Below are 17,173 nucleotides of genomic sequence, written 5' to 3'. Positions count from 1 at the left end.
TAAATCAAGTTTCTAGTTTAATGCAATACAAGTGTAAATTAAAAATTTATAACACCCCCGACGATCCAAAGTATTTGAGTTTTCCAAAACATCATTTTCAAATAAATAATTATGTATTTAGGAAATGTCCATCTTGACAGTTTGACATTTGTCTATTGACATAATATTATGAACCTAACGGTTATCTAACCTTCTTTTCTACAAGAAAACTAGAAAAGAGCTGATAACTCTTAAACGGCTGAACCAATTTTTTTAGATTATAGCTAAGAACACTCTCGATCAAGCCAGCTTTCAAACAAAAAAAACTAAATTAAAATCGGTTCATTCGTTTAGGCGCTACGAGGCCACAGACAGATACACAGATACACAGATACACAGACACACAGATACACAGATACACACGTCAAACTTATAACACCCCTCTTTTTGGGTCGGGGGTTAAAAAACCAGCCAAGTGCGAGTCAGACTCACGTACCGAGTGTTTCGTACTCGGGTATTTTTTCCGACATTTTGCACGATAAATCAAATAGTATTATGCCTAAAAATAAATAAAAATCTGTATTGAATGTACAGGTAAAGCGCTTTCATATAATATGTAGTTATATTACTTTGAAAATTGAAAATACCATTATTTGTTCAAGCACAGTTCACGAAAGTTAGGGAACTTCTAAAAATAGTCTAGGCTTTGACGCCACTCATTGACTCAGCCACTGACTTGATTTTACGTCACCACAGCCTTATATTTGGTACTAGCTGATGCCCGCAGCTTCGCTCGCGTGGATTGGTCATATCCCCTGCAGCATCAGAATTGAGGAGTTGGAATCCAAATTTTTTATAAAACATTGTCGCAAAGTTCCTCTATCGATTAAAAAAGAAACGACGCAAATCGGTTCAAAAATCTCGGAGATTTCGGTGTACATAAGTAGAAAAACACAACTCCCTTTTTGAAAGTCGGTTAAAAAAGTAGCCTATGTTACACCCTGGTCAATCCTCTACTTGTCTGTGAAAATCCCGTCAAAATCGGTTCAGCCGTTCCAAAGATTAGCCTTTTCAAACAGACAGACAGACAGACAGACAGACAGACAGACAGACAGACAAAAATTTTAAAAACGTGTGATTCAGTGTTGGTATCGTTCAAATAACCATATGAGCTTAATATGAGGTAGTTATTTCGAAATTACAGACAGACACTCCAATTTTATTTATTAGTATAGATATCGTCGATTCAAGATCAAACCGAGAGTTCCTTCACTCTAGTTCACTTTGGTAGAGGTGCCAAATATTCAAAAGTCTTTCTATTTCGTATGAAATGTAACACGCAGAAGTTTCACGGTTACGTAAGTGTTATGGAAATGGATTTAGTCAGGCCAGTAAAATTAGACTTTAAAATTTCTGAACTGTTGATGGATATAAATTTGGAAGGCATTGGAAAGCGGTATATTTGAACTGTTTATTTGACGTCGATATGTATCGGTGTTGCTTTCAAATTATATCGATCGCTAACACACCGATTAAATTAAAGTATAATGCGTCAAAACTATCATGTCAAAAGTACGATTTTAGTCCTTATTTTAAAGGTGAACCGAATTATTGACATGACAGTCGACCCATAGAGTAAAAATGGCGCGTGAGAAGTCATTTTGTATGGACTACAAATAGGAATAGTAATTAATTAACAAGTGATTATTAAAAAAAATTAAAATTGTCATAATATAGAGTTTTTTTCAAAGGTTATAAGTACCAATTGACACTCAAGAGTCATTTCAGGCCATGTCCTGTCATCCTGAGTGCCAATTGCTATAACCTTGCGAATTGGCAGACCTATGAGAATATTAAACGGAGAACTTTATGAAGCGTGCAGGTTTACTCACGATGTTTTCCTTCAGCGTCTAATTTATGCCATGTATCAAACTCTTCTTTTTCCCACGCTACGTGGAGTCGGCACAACAGGTCTTTTTCTTTCTCTCTCTTGTGTCATCCGTCAACGTGTCATCCACTCCCTTTGTAAGCACATCCTCTTTCACGCGATCCATCCACCTTTTCTTTGGTCGTCCTATCATCTTTTTCTCTTCCACATGCATATTTAATATTTTTCTAGTAACTTTCTTCCCTCCGCAATATATGCCCATGCCATGTCAGCCTATTGCCCCTCATCTTTTCTACCACAGGCACTACTTTCAAACTTCCCCTTATATGTATACAAATTAATTTCAGTTAATATAAGTATAATTTAAGCCTCAATAGCTCAACGCGTATAGGAGCGGACTGAAATGCGAAAGGTCGGCGGTTCAAATCCCATCCGTTGCACTATTGTCGTACCCACTCCTAGTACAAGAAAGGGGAATGTTAGTCATGATTAAAAATGACTAATATTCTTTTTTTTTTTAAAGTATGTTATCCTCAGTGTGCCCACGGCTGTACGTTTTCGCGAACAAGTGCTCTACTTTTTATTTTGTTTCGGCTTCATTATGTGGAAACAGGAGAAGCAGGTTCCTAACTGTTAACGCCGGCGAGGGGGCCATGGCGGAAATGCGAGCCACGCCATTTTGGTTCACACGTTGTCTCGGTGCAGTTTCTCAACTTTTTTGGACTTTTTAGGGCTCCGGGCTCCGGGCTTTTTAGGATGCCAACGGTACTACTAAGCCTCCGCTGTCCGTCCGTCTGTTTGTCAGCGGGCTGTGTATCTCATTAACCGTAATAGGTATAGTTGAAATTTTCACAGAGGTACACAGGTTCACAGAGGACGTATTTGTCACTATAGGTAACATAACAACAAATTATACATAGAATAGAATAGAATAGAATAGAATAGAATAGATTTTTATTCAAATAAACTTTTACAAGTGCTTTTGAATCGTCAAATAATTTACCACTGGTTCGGAATGCCGTTCCTACCGAGAAGAACCAGCAAGAAACTCGGCGGTTGCTCTTTTCAATTGTTCAATTTACAATAATAGCCGCCACGGTCAAAATCATCATATTGATCGAGGTATGTATAGTACGCGACAGGTGGTGATGTCAATCGGAGTATGAGGCGGGGTGACGCACACCCGCACGTCACCCGCGCTATCCCGCACCGGGTTAGCGCGGGGACTGTGCGGGTGTGCGAGGCGTCCTCACTCCGATTGCCATCTCACGTACTATAGTTACCTGTTAGTACGTAGTAATTATTTATTATATATTAATTAATTAAACTATTTCTAAATTCAAGGTAAAATCGTAGTTTTCTGTTTTTTTCAACACAGCCGTATTTCCTTCATTTGTAACCTTAACCGCTTCAAGGGTTTCCTCAAGCCCCTGATCGTGTTGTAACGCTGTACTAATTAGCGGTATAATTAATTAGTTTAAATATAATCATCATGATCGACCCATCGCCGGCTCACTACAGAGAACGGATCTCCTCTTAGAATGAGAAGGGTTTTAGGCCATGGTGTACCTCTCAGGCTCTGTGGCCTGGCAAATTGTTGACACACGCTTTTGAGAACATTATATGGAGGAGGAGGATATCAGGCAGGCTGGTTTCCTCACAATGTTTTCCTTCAACGTTAAAGCAAGTAAAAGATTGCTTATGAAATTATTTCACAACCGTAATTAAAGCCTGTTAAATTACGTGCCAAGGGTTAGATACGCCAGCTAGCGAATGGCTCTTCGATTTATTACAGTGCAATGTGACTTGTAATTTCAGTGTAGGGGTTTATGTTGCTTTGGCGCGTGTATGCTTACGTGAATAAGTATTGTAAAAATTAGAACTCATTTTCATTAAATTTTTCATATCATTTCATCATCATTAAGTAATTAAATATAATTTGCTTTAACTGTGAAGGAAAACAACGCGAGGAAACCTGCACTGAGAGCTGTTCTCCATAAGTAATGTTCTACCAATCCGCACTTGGCGAGCGTGCTAAGCTATGGCCAAACCCTTCTCATTTTAAGAGGAGTCCCGTGCTCAGTAGTTGGCCGGCGATGGTTTGATCATGAAATCTTAGGTTTTACTGGAAAATCGTAGGATTTACTGGAAAATCGTAGGATTTACCATAGTTAGAATTTTTACATCAACATACAGAACCTATAGTATGCGACAGGATGAGATGGCAATCGGGATGGGGACGCCCCACACACCCGCACAGCTCCCGCACAGCCCCCGGTGCGGGATAGCGCGGGTGATGTGCGGGTGTGCGGGGCGTCCCTCCGCCTGTTACCCCTATTGCCATCTCTACCGTCGCGTTACGCGTAGGTATTGTTTTTTTTAATTATATAGACTAGCGCTTGGCTGCAATCAGACCTGCTAGCAAGTGATGATGCAGCCTAAGATGGAGCGCGCTTGCCTAGATGCTGCCTATTCACTCTTGACTTGAAGGTACCTACCCATATTACAGGTGGAAGGGAAAACTGATGCCGGAAGGGCGTTCCATATCCTAGCTGTTCGAAAATACTATAAGTACCTACTTATTTTACTACGTAAGCAATAAGCATACACGTGCCAAACATAAACCCCTTCACTAAACTGAACTACAAGTCACATGGCACCGCAATAAATCAGCTTCGTCTGACCCTTGGCACGTGATTAAACAAGCCTTAATTACGACCATAAAATAATTTTCAGCCGGATCATGACTTGCACACTTTGTTGTTTATTTTACGACTTATTAACTGTAGACTACCTCATGTTCGCGACTTTGTTGCTAAGTTTACAACATATTCCTATAACCTATCATGTTCTTCTGAACGAATTTCGGCCACTAGTGTTGCCAAAACGTCGGGGGAAAACCACATAATGTCTCTCCCAGGCACAGGAATATAGAGTAGCCTACAAAGCGAATTTTCACCGCGCGATTTTACCCGCAAAATTCTGTGACATTGGAAACTGTATGGAGCCGCACGCACTGCGAAAATAGTACGCGCGAACGGCTTCATACAATTTCCATAATACAGGCTTTTGCTGGAAAATAGAGTGCATAACTTACCTACCACGTGAAATCACAGTCAAGGGCTAACTTGTCATGGAAAAAACCCGGTCAAGTGCGAGTCGCACGCACACGAAGGGTTCCGACTTTCATACAAAATATGTACCTATAATAAGTACTTTTTATTTATTTCTTTACGGTTTTCGGATTTTTCTCTTTACCTGTGCTATGAGACATATCTGCCCATGATTCTAAGTCAACAGGGTTATGGTTCCCTTGACGAATCATGCCAGACAGACAAACAGATAACGAAGTGATTCTATAAGAAGTCCTTTTTTCGCTGGAGATACGAAAGCTTAAAAAGAACTTTTTCAGCCTGACCCCAGGACCCGGGAGCTCATGACTCCACGACGCCTGTGAAATTGATTGCTCACCTGTTGTACCACCACTTCTAATGGTTGTCCCGTCTGTAATTCTTCTGAAGGCCTTCTTGTGGGTCGCACTGCATATTCTCTTTCGCCTATCACCTGTAACAAAGGATAATGATATTAAACTAATGAAATATAGAAGATCATTGGGAAATTAGAACTTTTAAGGGCTCCGTATCTCTAAAGGAAAAATTAGGGACCCTTATAGCATCACTTCGTTGTCCGTCTGTCGTGTCTGTCAAGAAAACCTAAACTTAGTGTTGAAGAACAAAACTTTACGATATAGCTAAAAGGGTTGCAAAGTTAAGTGGCAGGAAGACGAGCATGTAGTTGCAAAAAATGATAGACATTGGGGTCTAAAGGTCCTAGAATGGCAACGTCGGAGCGTAAAGCGTAGCGATGGAGGATGGATGAGCCGCTGGATTCAAAACCAGCGGCGCAAAACCATGGCGTGCGGAACTACCTACAAGAGACCACTGTCCAACAGTGGATGTTTATTGGTTGATAATGATGATGATGATAATAACTTACTGGACCCAGTAACTGGTATAAATGTGAACCGGCCATAACGCCAACTAATCTAAACAAACCCACAATACCTACAAACAGCCGATTCGTCCAACTTTGCCAACGCCCGTAGAAACCAATTTCTCCGTACATCCACATAGCTACATCGTAAAACGGAATCTGAGCCATACGTTTCTAATTTCAGCGTGGTTCAGCGAATGAGACGAACGCCACCGCGCTTGCGCGTGACCAGCCAATCAGGGCTGGTGATATTTATAAACAACGTGGCGGGTGTGGTGTACCGTTTGACTCCAATTACAAGCAACAAACTCCAAGAATTTATAGCTCTATGCATGTAGTAGGCAAAACTACCCAATTATTTGGTATAAAATAAACTTATACCTGTCCCTTTTAGTCCTGTTTCTTTGCCTTTGACCAAAAATGCTCTTTTTAGGGTTCCGTACACGAAGGATGCCAACGGGGTCTTATTACTAAGCCTCCGCTGTCCGTCCGTCTGTCAGTGGGCCGTATCTCATGAACCGTAATAGCACAGTTTGTGACAGTTAAGAAACTTTTTAAACCCCGACCCAAAAAGAGGGGTGTTATAAGTTTGACGTGTGTATCTGTGTATCTGTCTGTGGCATCGTAGCTGTTAAACTAATGAACCGATTTTAATTTAGTTTTTTTTTTGTTTAAAGATGGCTTGATCGAGAGTGTTATGCAGCAGCTGAACTGCTCGTCGCGTCAGCGCGCGTACGTCACTGCCGCGCGTCGCGGCTGGAGAGAATATCGTGCGGGGCGCTGACGCGACGCGCAGTTCAGCTGCAGTTCATTTCAAGTGCGTGGGCACCTTTAATCTCAGCCTTACTCCCTTGGCACTCTTCGAGTACGCAACCCTAATAACCAGATTGTTTTACTGAACAGGTCTCTTCTTCAGTTGAAACGCACGCTAAACATCCAATTCATTAAAACCGAGCTCCTGTAATACACACATTCAGAGCGTGATCAAAAGACAAAAAAAAAATCGTCGAGTTTTTCCCCATTGTATGTAAAGCGGGGCCGCGCAATGGGTCGCGGCAGGCATTGCGCATGCGCGCCGGTCAAATGTCACCGCCACAATGGAGTGCCGGGGAACCAGCCGCGTTGCTAACCCATCCATTTTCATGAATGATGAATTGGAACAAGGAGTTCCAATTTATCATTCCTTCTTACCCGACTTCGGCAAAGCCAAAAGGAAGGGTTATGCATTTAGCAGTCTACTAGCTGATGCCCGCGACTTCGTCTGCGTGGATTTATGGTTCTCGAAATCCCGTTGGAACTCCTTCAGATTCCGGGATAAATAGTAGCCTATATGCTAATCCTGGATATTATCTATTTCTGTTCCTTTTAGCCAAATCCGTCCAGTAGTATTTGCGTAAAGGAGTAACATACACACAAACTTTCGCCTATATAATATTAGTGCGATGTAGGACTTCTTCCACCGTAGCGCCTGCACTACTGAGCCGATTTTGATGAATGATGTGTCAATCGATACGTTATGGTCCAGGTGAGATAAGCTACATTTTATACAAAAAAAAATCGACCTGACGGCTCATTACATCCAAAAAAGCGGGGTAAAACATTTTTTTAATTTAAACGCAATAAAAGAGCATTTTTTGTTCACTACGAATATTATGATTGTAACTGGAAAACGTTAAAAAGTGAGTTACGATGATTTTCCTTGCAGATGTCGATAATACGAATTGTCTACCAAATTATTCAAATAGAGTTCATTTGGTTAAATGAACGTGTTTTAACTTAACTAAACGATCCATCAGACAGTATTATTATTTTGCCTTGGCTCGTAATTGCTGTTCTTAGTCGGGGGTCATTGTCATATTGTTTCACTAGCTTTTGCACACGACTTCGTCGATTAAGGCCAGTTGCATATCAGGTGATTAAAGTAAGGTTAAAGATTTTAACCACCCAACAAAAAGCTGTTTGCTCAAGTTTAATCGGTTTTACCTTAAAAGTACGAACGTTTGTCTCTAACGGTAACCTTTCTTTAACTGCTTGGTGTAAAACTAACCTTACCTAAACTTTTTTTGGCAATTTTCTAAATTGAAATAGCTCAATTCAGCTATCTGTTAGTGTGAAAACTGCTTATAAATCCAAGCTTTTTTCACTTGCTGGAGTTTTCTCAAGTATTTCCTTTTTTAGGGATCCGTACCCGAAGGGTGCCAACTGCCAACGGCACCCTATTATTAAGACTCTGTTGTCCGTCCGTCAGTCTGACTTTCAGCGAGTTGTATCTCGTGAACCATAATAGTTAGAAACCTGAAATTTTCACAGAATGTGTCGTCTATTGCCGCTATAACAACAAATTTAAAAAAAAAAAAAAAAAATTGCCGCAATGAAAATTAAAAAAAAAATTAAATGTGATATTTCTTGTACGATTGCGAGTACGACTCGCACTTGACCAGTTTTTTGCTTTGCGTTTTCTTTTTACTTTCACAATTAGGTAAAATTACAATAAAATAAAAATATTTTTGAATATCACATAGGAAAACGGATTTTCTACAATATTTTGGGGGGGTTGCTTTTTAAAAACCTATCTCAGCACATCTTCAATGTTATTTAGTAAGTCTAGTTATCATATTTTACGAGTATATGTATGTTTACCAATAACTTAATTTTAGATAGTCCATAGATCTGGAGTTAAGTAATTTCAAAGCTCTATGACGCAACTATAAGCATAATTAAGTACCTATTGCTAATTTATGTGCAATGTCTTTGTACTAAGTACCTACTAATTATGAATAAGTACTTATCGTATTTCTTACAAAGCATACGACGCGCAAGCATATTTTAGTAATCCCGATTTACGTCATAGGTACCTACTCATTTGAAAAGATTTCTTGATTAGCTAATTATAATAATTAGCAATCAAAATTAAACAGTAATTACTTAAATAAAGTAATGTTAATAAGCTTACGAATTGTAGTTAATTTGCGCCGAAACTGATACCTACTGTAGTGTAACTTTTCATTGTTGACATGAGTTTGGAGATTAGCTAACCTTTTTGTTTTTTTTTTAATTTATACACTAGCGCTTGGCTACAATCAGACCTGCTAGCAAGTGATGATGCAGCCTAAGAAGGAGCGCCCTTGCCTAGAAATAACCTGATGATCTTAGAATAACCGCTGATGATGAACATCGGATAAATCTGTTTAAACACTGTTTAAAACACTGAGGAAAAACAATGTTTAAAACCGACGCATAAAAATATCAGTAAATATATTTGTAACATTTTTCTTTAGTTTTGAACGAAACACCCAGTGTTCTTTTAAAAAACCGGCCAATTGCAAGTAAGAATCGCGCACCGAGGGTTCCGTAATCGGGTATTTTTTCCAACATTTTGCGCGATAAATCAAAAACTATTATGCATACAAGTGTAAATTAAAAATTTATAACACCCCCGACAAGTGAAGGTTACAGTAACTAGAAAAGAACTGATAACTTTCAAACGGCTGAACCGATTTTCTTGGATTATAGCTAAGAACACTCTCGATCAAGCTACCTTTCAAACAAAAAAAACTAAATTAAAATCGGTTTATTCGTTTAGGCGCTACGATGCCACAGACAGATACACAGACACACAGATACACACGTCAAACTTATAACACCCCTCTTTTTGGGTCGGGGGTTAAAAATAGTTAAAAATCTTTCAGTAAGCGAAACGACAACTATCGAGTGGTTAGATAGAGCGGACAGCTCTTTTACAATTATATGTTGTCAATGTAAAATGTATGTACATACTTACAGAGTACGACCTAAAGCCCACATTTTACAGGTTTATTCCTTTACCGTGCGGGAGCTGTGTCCGTGTAAGTGAGCTTCGACCTTTAAATACCGCAATTCCGCGAGTGAAGAGCGGCATTGCACGCTTCATACAGTTCCTTGCTTTACAAAACGTTTAGGGGTAGCTTGCGCATTCCAGTAATAATATAAGGTCCTGCTGTGAATGGTCTTTCGATCTCTTTATTAAGTACTAGCTGACGCCCGCGACTTCGTCCGCGTGGATTTAGGTTTTTCAAAATCTCGGGAGAACTCTTTGGTTTTCCGGGATAAAAAGTAGCCTTTGTGCTAATCCAGGATATTATCTACCTCCATTCCGAATTTCAGCCAAATCCGTCCAGCGGTTTTTGCGTGAAGGAGTAACAATACACACACACACACACACACACACTTTCGCCTTTATAATATTAGTATGATTGTTTATTATTTTGTCAAGTATTTGTTGCTGAAAGCTTGTTAGTATTGTAGATAATAAATAACAGATAAAAATATTGCATAATTCTCCCCAGTAACGATATTTTTTCTAATAATGATAAGTAATTGTAATCTAATCACATCTGCATTTTGTAAATAATATGATTACGACATAATAATATTGTAGATACCCACTAAAGTAATTATAGTAGGTACCTAGGTACAATACAATACCTAAGTAGGTATTGAATAATGATGTTACCTAACCTGACCTACCTCAATGATAAATAATAGTTTTTTACGGTTCCATAGCTCATCATAATGGAAACAAGTAGTAGAGGGTGGTAGAGCTACCTAATTAAAAAAATTGAAAAGCCCGAGTGCTCTGCCATATTGAATTTTTTTCGTAAAAATAGCCAGTGTCACTCGGGATAATTAATGCAAGGATTCTAACGATAGGCACGAAGTCTTAATTACTAGCCTAACACTTCTTGCTCTATATCAGGGTTCTCCAAACTATGGCCCGCGGGCCAAATCCGGCCCGCCAGTGCCATCAATCCGGCCCGCGTCATCTTAGAACTAGTGTCATCAATCTGGCCCGCGACAGCCAATTTCTTATTGTTGTTACTATTACTGTGATAAGTTGAAGAAGAAAACATAATGATACCTACTCGGTTTTATTTACTTGCAAGGTAAAAGTTAGCCACAGAAATGATGTCGCAGAAAACTTTACTGAAGTAAATAAGCTAAAGCATATAATTAACTGATAAATAACGTTAAGTAATTGAAATAATTGAAATGCAAAAAAGTGTATATTTGCTTAGTTAGCGCACTTTGCGACTAGCTAGCTAGAAATATAGTTAAGGGCAGAAAAAATTAAACTGTTTTGGGCCTTGGAACATCCTGAAAAAATCATTACGGCCCTAAGGCTTCAAAGTTTGGAGACCCCTGCTCTAAATAAATCAAGTTTCTAGTTTTATGCAATAAAATGATACGACCTCAGGGTAAACACATATACAACGAATCTTCAAACATAAACCTACCTTGGGTAATTCCCGGTGACCTAGTAATCTTGAATGATACTATGCACGTTACATAGACGTACCTATGTTCGATATAAGTTGTATAGGAATAGGCAAGTAGGTACGATTCAGTGGTCGCGTGTATCGGCCAGTCATTTCCGCCAGTGCACTAGTATTAATTGCAACACGATATTGCTATGTTCTGATGATTTCATACTTTTGCAAAGGAGCTTATACACGTATCTACATAACTTAAACTCTAGCTAGGTATATTCTTAAACTTCGGCCTCTTCTTATACGGGGGTCCGGAGTTAATATTGAACACGCACCTCCTTTTCGGAATTGTGCGCAATTAAATAGGTAGGTATCACTTGCATACCTGCGAAGGAAAACATCATGAGGGATACTTGCACGCCTCAGTGTTCTCCATAATGTTTTCAAAGAATTGACACATCACATTTCACACTAATAATTATTATACTCAAAGCCTAAAGTTTGTACTTATGTGTATGTGTGTGTTTGTTACTCTTTCACGCAAAAACTATTGGATGAATAGATTATACCCTAGATTAACACATAGGCTACTTATTAGGCTGGGCCGGCGCTAGAGTTGAATAGAATGTACTTAATAGAAATATTGTTTATTCAAATAAATTTTTTGCTTTTGAATCGTCAAAACTCAAAAGAATTTTAAATGTCATTCCTACCGAGGAGATGCGCTGTAGCAAGAAGCTCGGCGGTTGCTCTGTTCAAGTTGAAGATGAAGGGACCCGTAGTTGAGGATCCTTGGACCCTGACTCGTGATTTTAAATATGTAATTGTGAGTGGTTTTTTTTTGGAAAAATAATGCAGTGATCTTTCTGCATACCTACACATTAATGTTTGAGCGTTTCGGTATGCCGGCCGTGTAGAAACCAAAGGTTTATGTATGGGTTTAATAAAAACTACCATACCTAGCCCTTCCAGGTTAGTCCGCTTCCATCTTAGCCTCTTATCATCATCACTTGCCACCAGGTGAGATTGCAGTCAAGGGCTAACTTGTATCTGAATGAATCAATAAAAAAACTATGATATGTGGTGGTGTTGTTATTTATTTCTTTAGAAATTTTAGAACTAGGTGCGTACTTACATACCGGTTTTTGATCATCACCTATATTAGGTACAAATCGAAATACCAGGGTAACATAAACAACGAGGATAATGATAATAAACCAGTCGCGCACACGGTTGAACAACCTGCCTTAACAAATATAGTCCAAGAGCAAGCGGTATGAATTTGTAATAAAATAAAAAATAAAAACAAAAAGATGTGTAGAGCAGAATCAGAATTATAATTGATCACGTGCAAAAACTATCAATAATCTTATATTACTTAATCTATGGAATAGAAAATGTATACTAACACAGTTGCCTAGACACCTATGGCAAGCATAACAATTATAATGATAATTATTTACTAAAAACCAAATGGCTTTTAGTACATAATTTATCATCGAATCGAATTTGGAAAAGTAGTTTTTGACTTTATCTATACTAATAAATAAAATTGGAGTGTCTGTCTGTAATTTCGAAATAACTACCTCATATTAAGCTCATATGGTTATTTGAACGATACCATAACTGAATCACACGTTTTTAAAATTTTTGTCTGTCTGTCTGTCTGTCTGTCTGTCTGTTTGAAAAGGCTAATCTTTGGAACGGCTGAACCGATTTTGACGGGACTTTCACAGGCAAGTAGAGGATTGACCAGGGCGTAAAATAGGCTACTTTTTTAACCGACTTTTAAAAAGGGAGTTGTGTTTTTCTACATATGCACACCGAAATCTCCGAGATTTCTGAACCGATTTGCGTCATTTCTTTTTTAATCGATAGAGGAACTTTGCGACATTGTTTCATAAAAAATTTGGAGTCCAACTCCTCAATCCTGATGCTGCAGGGGATCTGACCAATCCACGCGGGCGAAGCTGCGGGCATCAGCTAGTCTTAAATAAGATGAGTAAGAAATTCATTTTCGAAAAGAAATTAATTTCATCCTGCAAGTGTTAATATGCCTGCCATAGGTTGCTTTGCTAGGCAATTTTGTCACATTCTTTATCCAATTTGGCTCGAATAAGTATAGCAAGGATACCGGGTAGCGCGATATGAAATCTATCGGTGATCTCTTGGACTATGTTGCAACAAGTATTTATTTTGTCATTATTAATTATATTATTATAGGTTTTAATTTACATTAAGGCAAGCACTCGTATGCAACATTCCATTCATTCTTCTACTCGTTCTATAACCTATCTATGTAAATTGTAATAGGACAAATTGCAGAGATACTGCGTACTTATGTAATAAATACTATGTACTTAAAGTAAATGTAAATAATTAACTGATAATAGCTCCTACACTCCCTGGCGTATTTGACTACTACTATTACTAGGGATGGACTACTTCACAGAGAGCATGTGAAAAATCATATGAAAACTCTTTTCATTTGTAGCCTTATTTAAAGTAGCCTATGAAAACCAAGTAGCAAAATCTCACACTTAGGTACTGTTATATTATTAATCGTATGTAGCCCAATTGGGCTACATATCACATTATAATCATAAATCATCATAAATGGGCTACGTATCACATCATATACATTCATGATTGTCTGTAATTACAGACAATCATGAATTGTTTAAATGATCATTTTAAAAATAAGGCTTGGCAGGCGGTTTTTATCAAATTAAGTATATGTCCAGTTTGTTAGTTCTAGACCCTATTATGGCGCATCCACACATGCCGCCGGCTTATGCCGCCGGGTTTGCCGCCGACTTTCAGACCGCCTTGCCGCTGACTTTGCCGCCGGCTTTACCGGCGGCCTGCAGTCGCGGTTGCAATTTACGCAGTAGTGTTGTGACTTTCGTTGAAATTAGTCGTGTACGTAGAATCGAAAGATGTTGGACTATGATATAGTTGCGTGTATCGCAAGTGTAGTGTTGTATGTCATTATTCATAAAAAGAACCGCAAAATCAAACGAAGATATTGGGTCAGACCAAGTCTTCGAAATAGGCCTAATGTGTCCCCGATACTTGAAGATTTTAGAAGGGATAAATTCTTCAGTTTTCTCTCAATTTCTGTTGATGCTATGTTGAACACAGAAGCAATATCCCTAACAGCATCGTTTCTTTTGTTGCGATTCTTGAAATCCATATGCCTTGGGTTCCACAATAGTTCATTTTCTTGATACTTTTCTATTAATAAAAGTACAGCACTATCATCCCAGTTAAATTCTGTCATTTTGTTATTTAAATGAATACGACAACACTACCACTCCGTATCGAAGCCGCAAGCAAACTGCCGCCGGCACCAAAAGCCGCGCGTGCCGCAGGTAAAAGATGCATGAGCCGGCGGCATGGCCGGGGCGGCCTGGCCGCCGGCCATGCCGCCGGCCGTGCCGCCGGGCATGTGTGGATGCGCCATTACATTACAATTATACTGGAAGACTTTCAGTCTTATTTTTTTCCGTGACTTTCCATACTTACCTAATATAGGAGTGAAATGCACCTAGATAAATCTCTTTATTTAAATATTGATTATTATTAATGTTAAAGACGTCAATCTGCCGGTTTTATCGATATTTAAAATTCTTACTTCGGTACTAGGTACATAAAGTATAGTAGAAACTCGATAGCGAAATACGTTTTTTCAAAAGCTTTAAACTCATTCTAGAAGGGCACAAAAAGGAGCTTGGGATTACAGGAAATAAAATACAGTATAAACTCTATATAACGACACCGAAGGGACTGTGCATTTTATGGCGTTATAGAGAGTTGTCGTTAAATGGAGAGAAGAAACATCAGAATTAGAAAAAGAAAAAGTTTATTTATGTGCATAAAAAGAATGTTATTTGAACGCTAGAAAGTTTGTGAGCAACTAAGAATATGATAAGGTATAGATAATCCATGACTCCTACTTATGAGTCATGGTCAACAACAGTGTACACGTACAAGCAATCCCAATTTGTAAACAAAAGAACGAATTTCTTAGAATGTTCGGTATGCATGATGCCGACAGTCGAGTTTATTGCGGGCTAGGATGATAAAGCGACAATAGATCGTACACAGCTGCGCAGTTTTTACTAATTTTAGCAACTTAAAAGGTACTTTTTATTACTCAATTGTTGTCGTTATTGAGAGTGGGTGTAATGCTATGTAGAGTGAAACATGGTATGAATGACAAGCTAAACCAACCGAAGCCAATTGATTTCGACGCTTAAGGGAGTTTGTCGTTAAATAGAGTGACGTTACATGGAGTTTACACTGTATTTAAATACCTTATATAAGTGATTTTCATTATTCACTAAAGATAATTTATTTAACTGGGTAAAAACTTAAACAATGCGGTAAAAAATTAAGAAGGGTCTCTCCGTCACTCGCTCCATACAAACGTAGTTCCAATTTCATTTGAATATTAAGCAACCAAAGTCCATGAAATTTTCCAGTCATATTGTAGGAACTAATACCTATGCCTGTGGTTTTCCAGATTTCAAAATTTACATACAAATCTTTGAGCCCCTGTAATTTTAAAATTACATATTTTTAGAAAAATCTAATACACCACAGGTACAGATATTAGTTTCTAGAATATGTCTGCAAAATTTCATCGACTTTGGTTGCTTAATATTCAAATGAAATTAGAACTACGATTGTATGGAGTAAGTGACGGAGAGAGCCCTGTTAATGAGTCAAAGCTTAAAATAACAATAACCTGCTCAAAATGATTCTCGCGGTGTAGAGAAAACAAACGTTTCTAACTAAACACCTTTTGCTAAATAAACGAGCTATGTAGGAATAACGTAAGTGCACGTTTTGTGGGAATTTCCTGATTTCATCAATACCTATAGTTCCCGACAGGGCGACATGGCAATCGGGGTATGAAGTGAGACGTGGGGGGGGGGAGGGGCGCACACCCGTAACCTACACCGTAACTTACATCGTTACTTACAATTATTTATTTTTATACTTACATAATAGTTTTTGATTTATCGTGCAAAATGTCGGAAAACATACCCGAGTACGGAACCCCCAGTGCGCGAGTCTGACTCGCACTTTGCCGTTTTTTTAAAGAATATTAGGGTAGGGTTTGAAACGCCGACTTTTTGAAATTCAATCCACTCCTCAATCGTTGAGCTATCGGTTCTTAATTAATTCATATGTACTAGGTAATTTAAGTTGTCCCAATCAGGTATTTCTCAATGATGGTGAACCTAGCCATACAAATACACAGGACAGGTGTCAGATGACAGGTCACAGTAAATAGAGGCAAATAATGCACTGACGCGAAACACTTAGCAATAACATAATACGGTAATGGACTTTTGACGGCTTTACTTGCACATTTTTTTTAAGAGGGGTCTCTCCGTCACTCGCTCCATACAAACGTAGTTCCAATTTCATTTGAATATCAAGCAACCAAAGTACATGAAATTTTGCAGACATATTCTAGAAACTAATATCTATGTCTGTGGTTTTCCAGATTTCTGTTAAAATATTCGGTTTCAAAGTTATGCGGTCTTAAAAATTCACATACAAATCTTTGAGCCCCTGTAATTTTGAAACTACATATTTTTAGAAAAATCTAAAACACCACAGACACAGATATTAGTTTCTAGAATATGTCTGCAAAATTTCATGGACTTTGGTTGCTTAATATTAAAATGAAATTGGAACTACTATTGTATGGAGTAAGTGACGGAGAGAACCCTGTTAATTTACAGACTAGCGCTTGGATGCAATCAGACCTGCTAACAAGTAATGATGCAGCCAAAGATTGAGCTTAACAGATCGCGCACATTTTGTAAGTGCCAAACTTAGACAACGAAGTTCTAAATTCTTCCACCTGTAAGTTTTACTCACGTAAGCAGCTTTTCTACATAATTAACTCATGACTTTACTAATGTAATAAGTCAATAAGTTAGGTATCGTAAATTTTTAGAACTTACGTAAGTTGAAAAATTACAGGTCTAAACTTGGTCGAATTCACACACAGAAGTCTCTCTCAGCTTATCAAAGTTAACGATAA

At 38.4% G+C, this 17,173-nt stretch overlaps 1 protein-coding gene across 3 annotated transcripts in view; it reads right to left on the bottom strand.

Moving 5' to 3' along the window:
* The window catches only part of LOC123865198 (RNA-binding protein fusilli), a 99,372-nt gene that overhangs the window by 56,919 nt on the left and 25,280 nt on the right, over positions 1-17,173 (bottom strand). For all 3 annotated transcript variants that reach the window (XM_045906069.1, XM_045906068.1, XM_045906065.1), the window contains exon 2: positions 5,339-5,431. In XM_045906069.1, the coding sequence (XP_045762025.1) occupies positions 5,339-5,431 (93 nt within the window). The remainder of the gene's footprint in view (positions 1-5,338; positions 5,432-17,173) is intronic.

Source organism: Maniola jurtina, chromosome 5 (assembly GCF_905333055.1).
Source record: "Maniola jurtina chromosome 5, ilManJurt1.1, whole genome shotgun sequence".
In the NCBI taxonomy this organism is placed as follows: domain Eukaryota; kingdom Metazoa; phylum Arthropoda; class Insecta; order Lepidoptera; family Nymphalidae; genus Maniola; species Maniola jurtina.
This window is presented reverse-complemented; position numbering and strand designations above follow the sequence as displayed.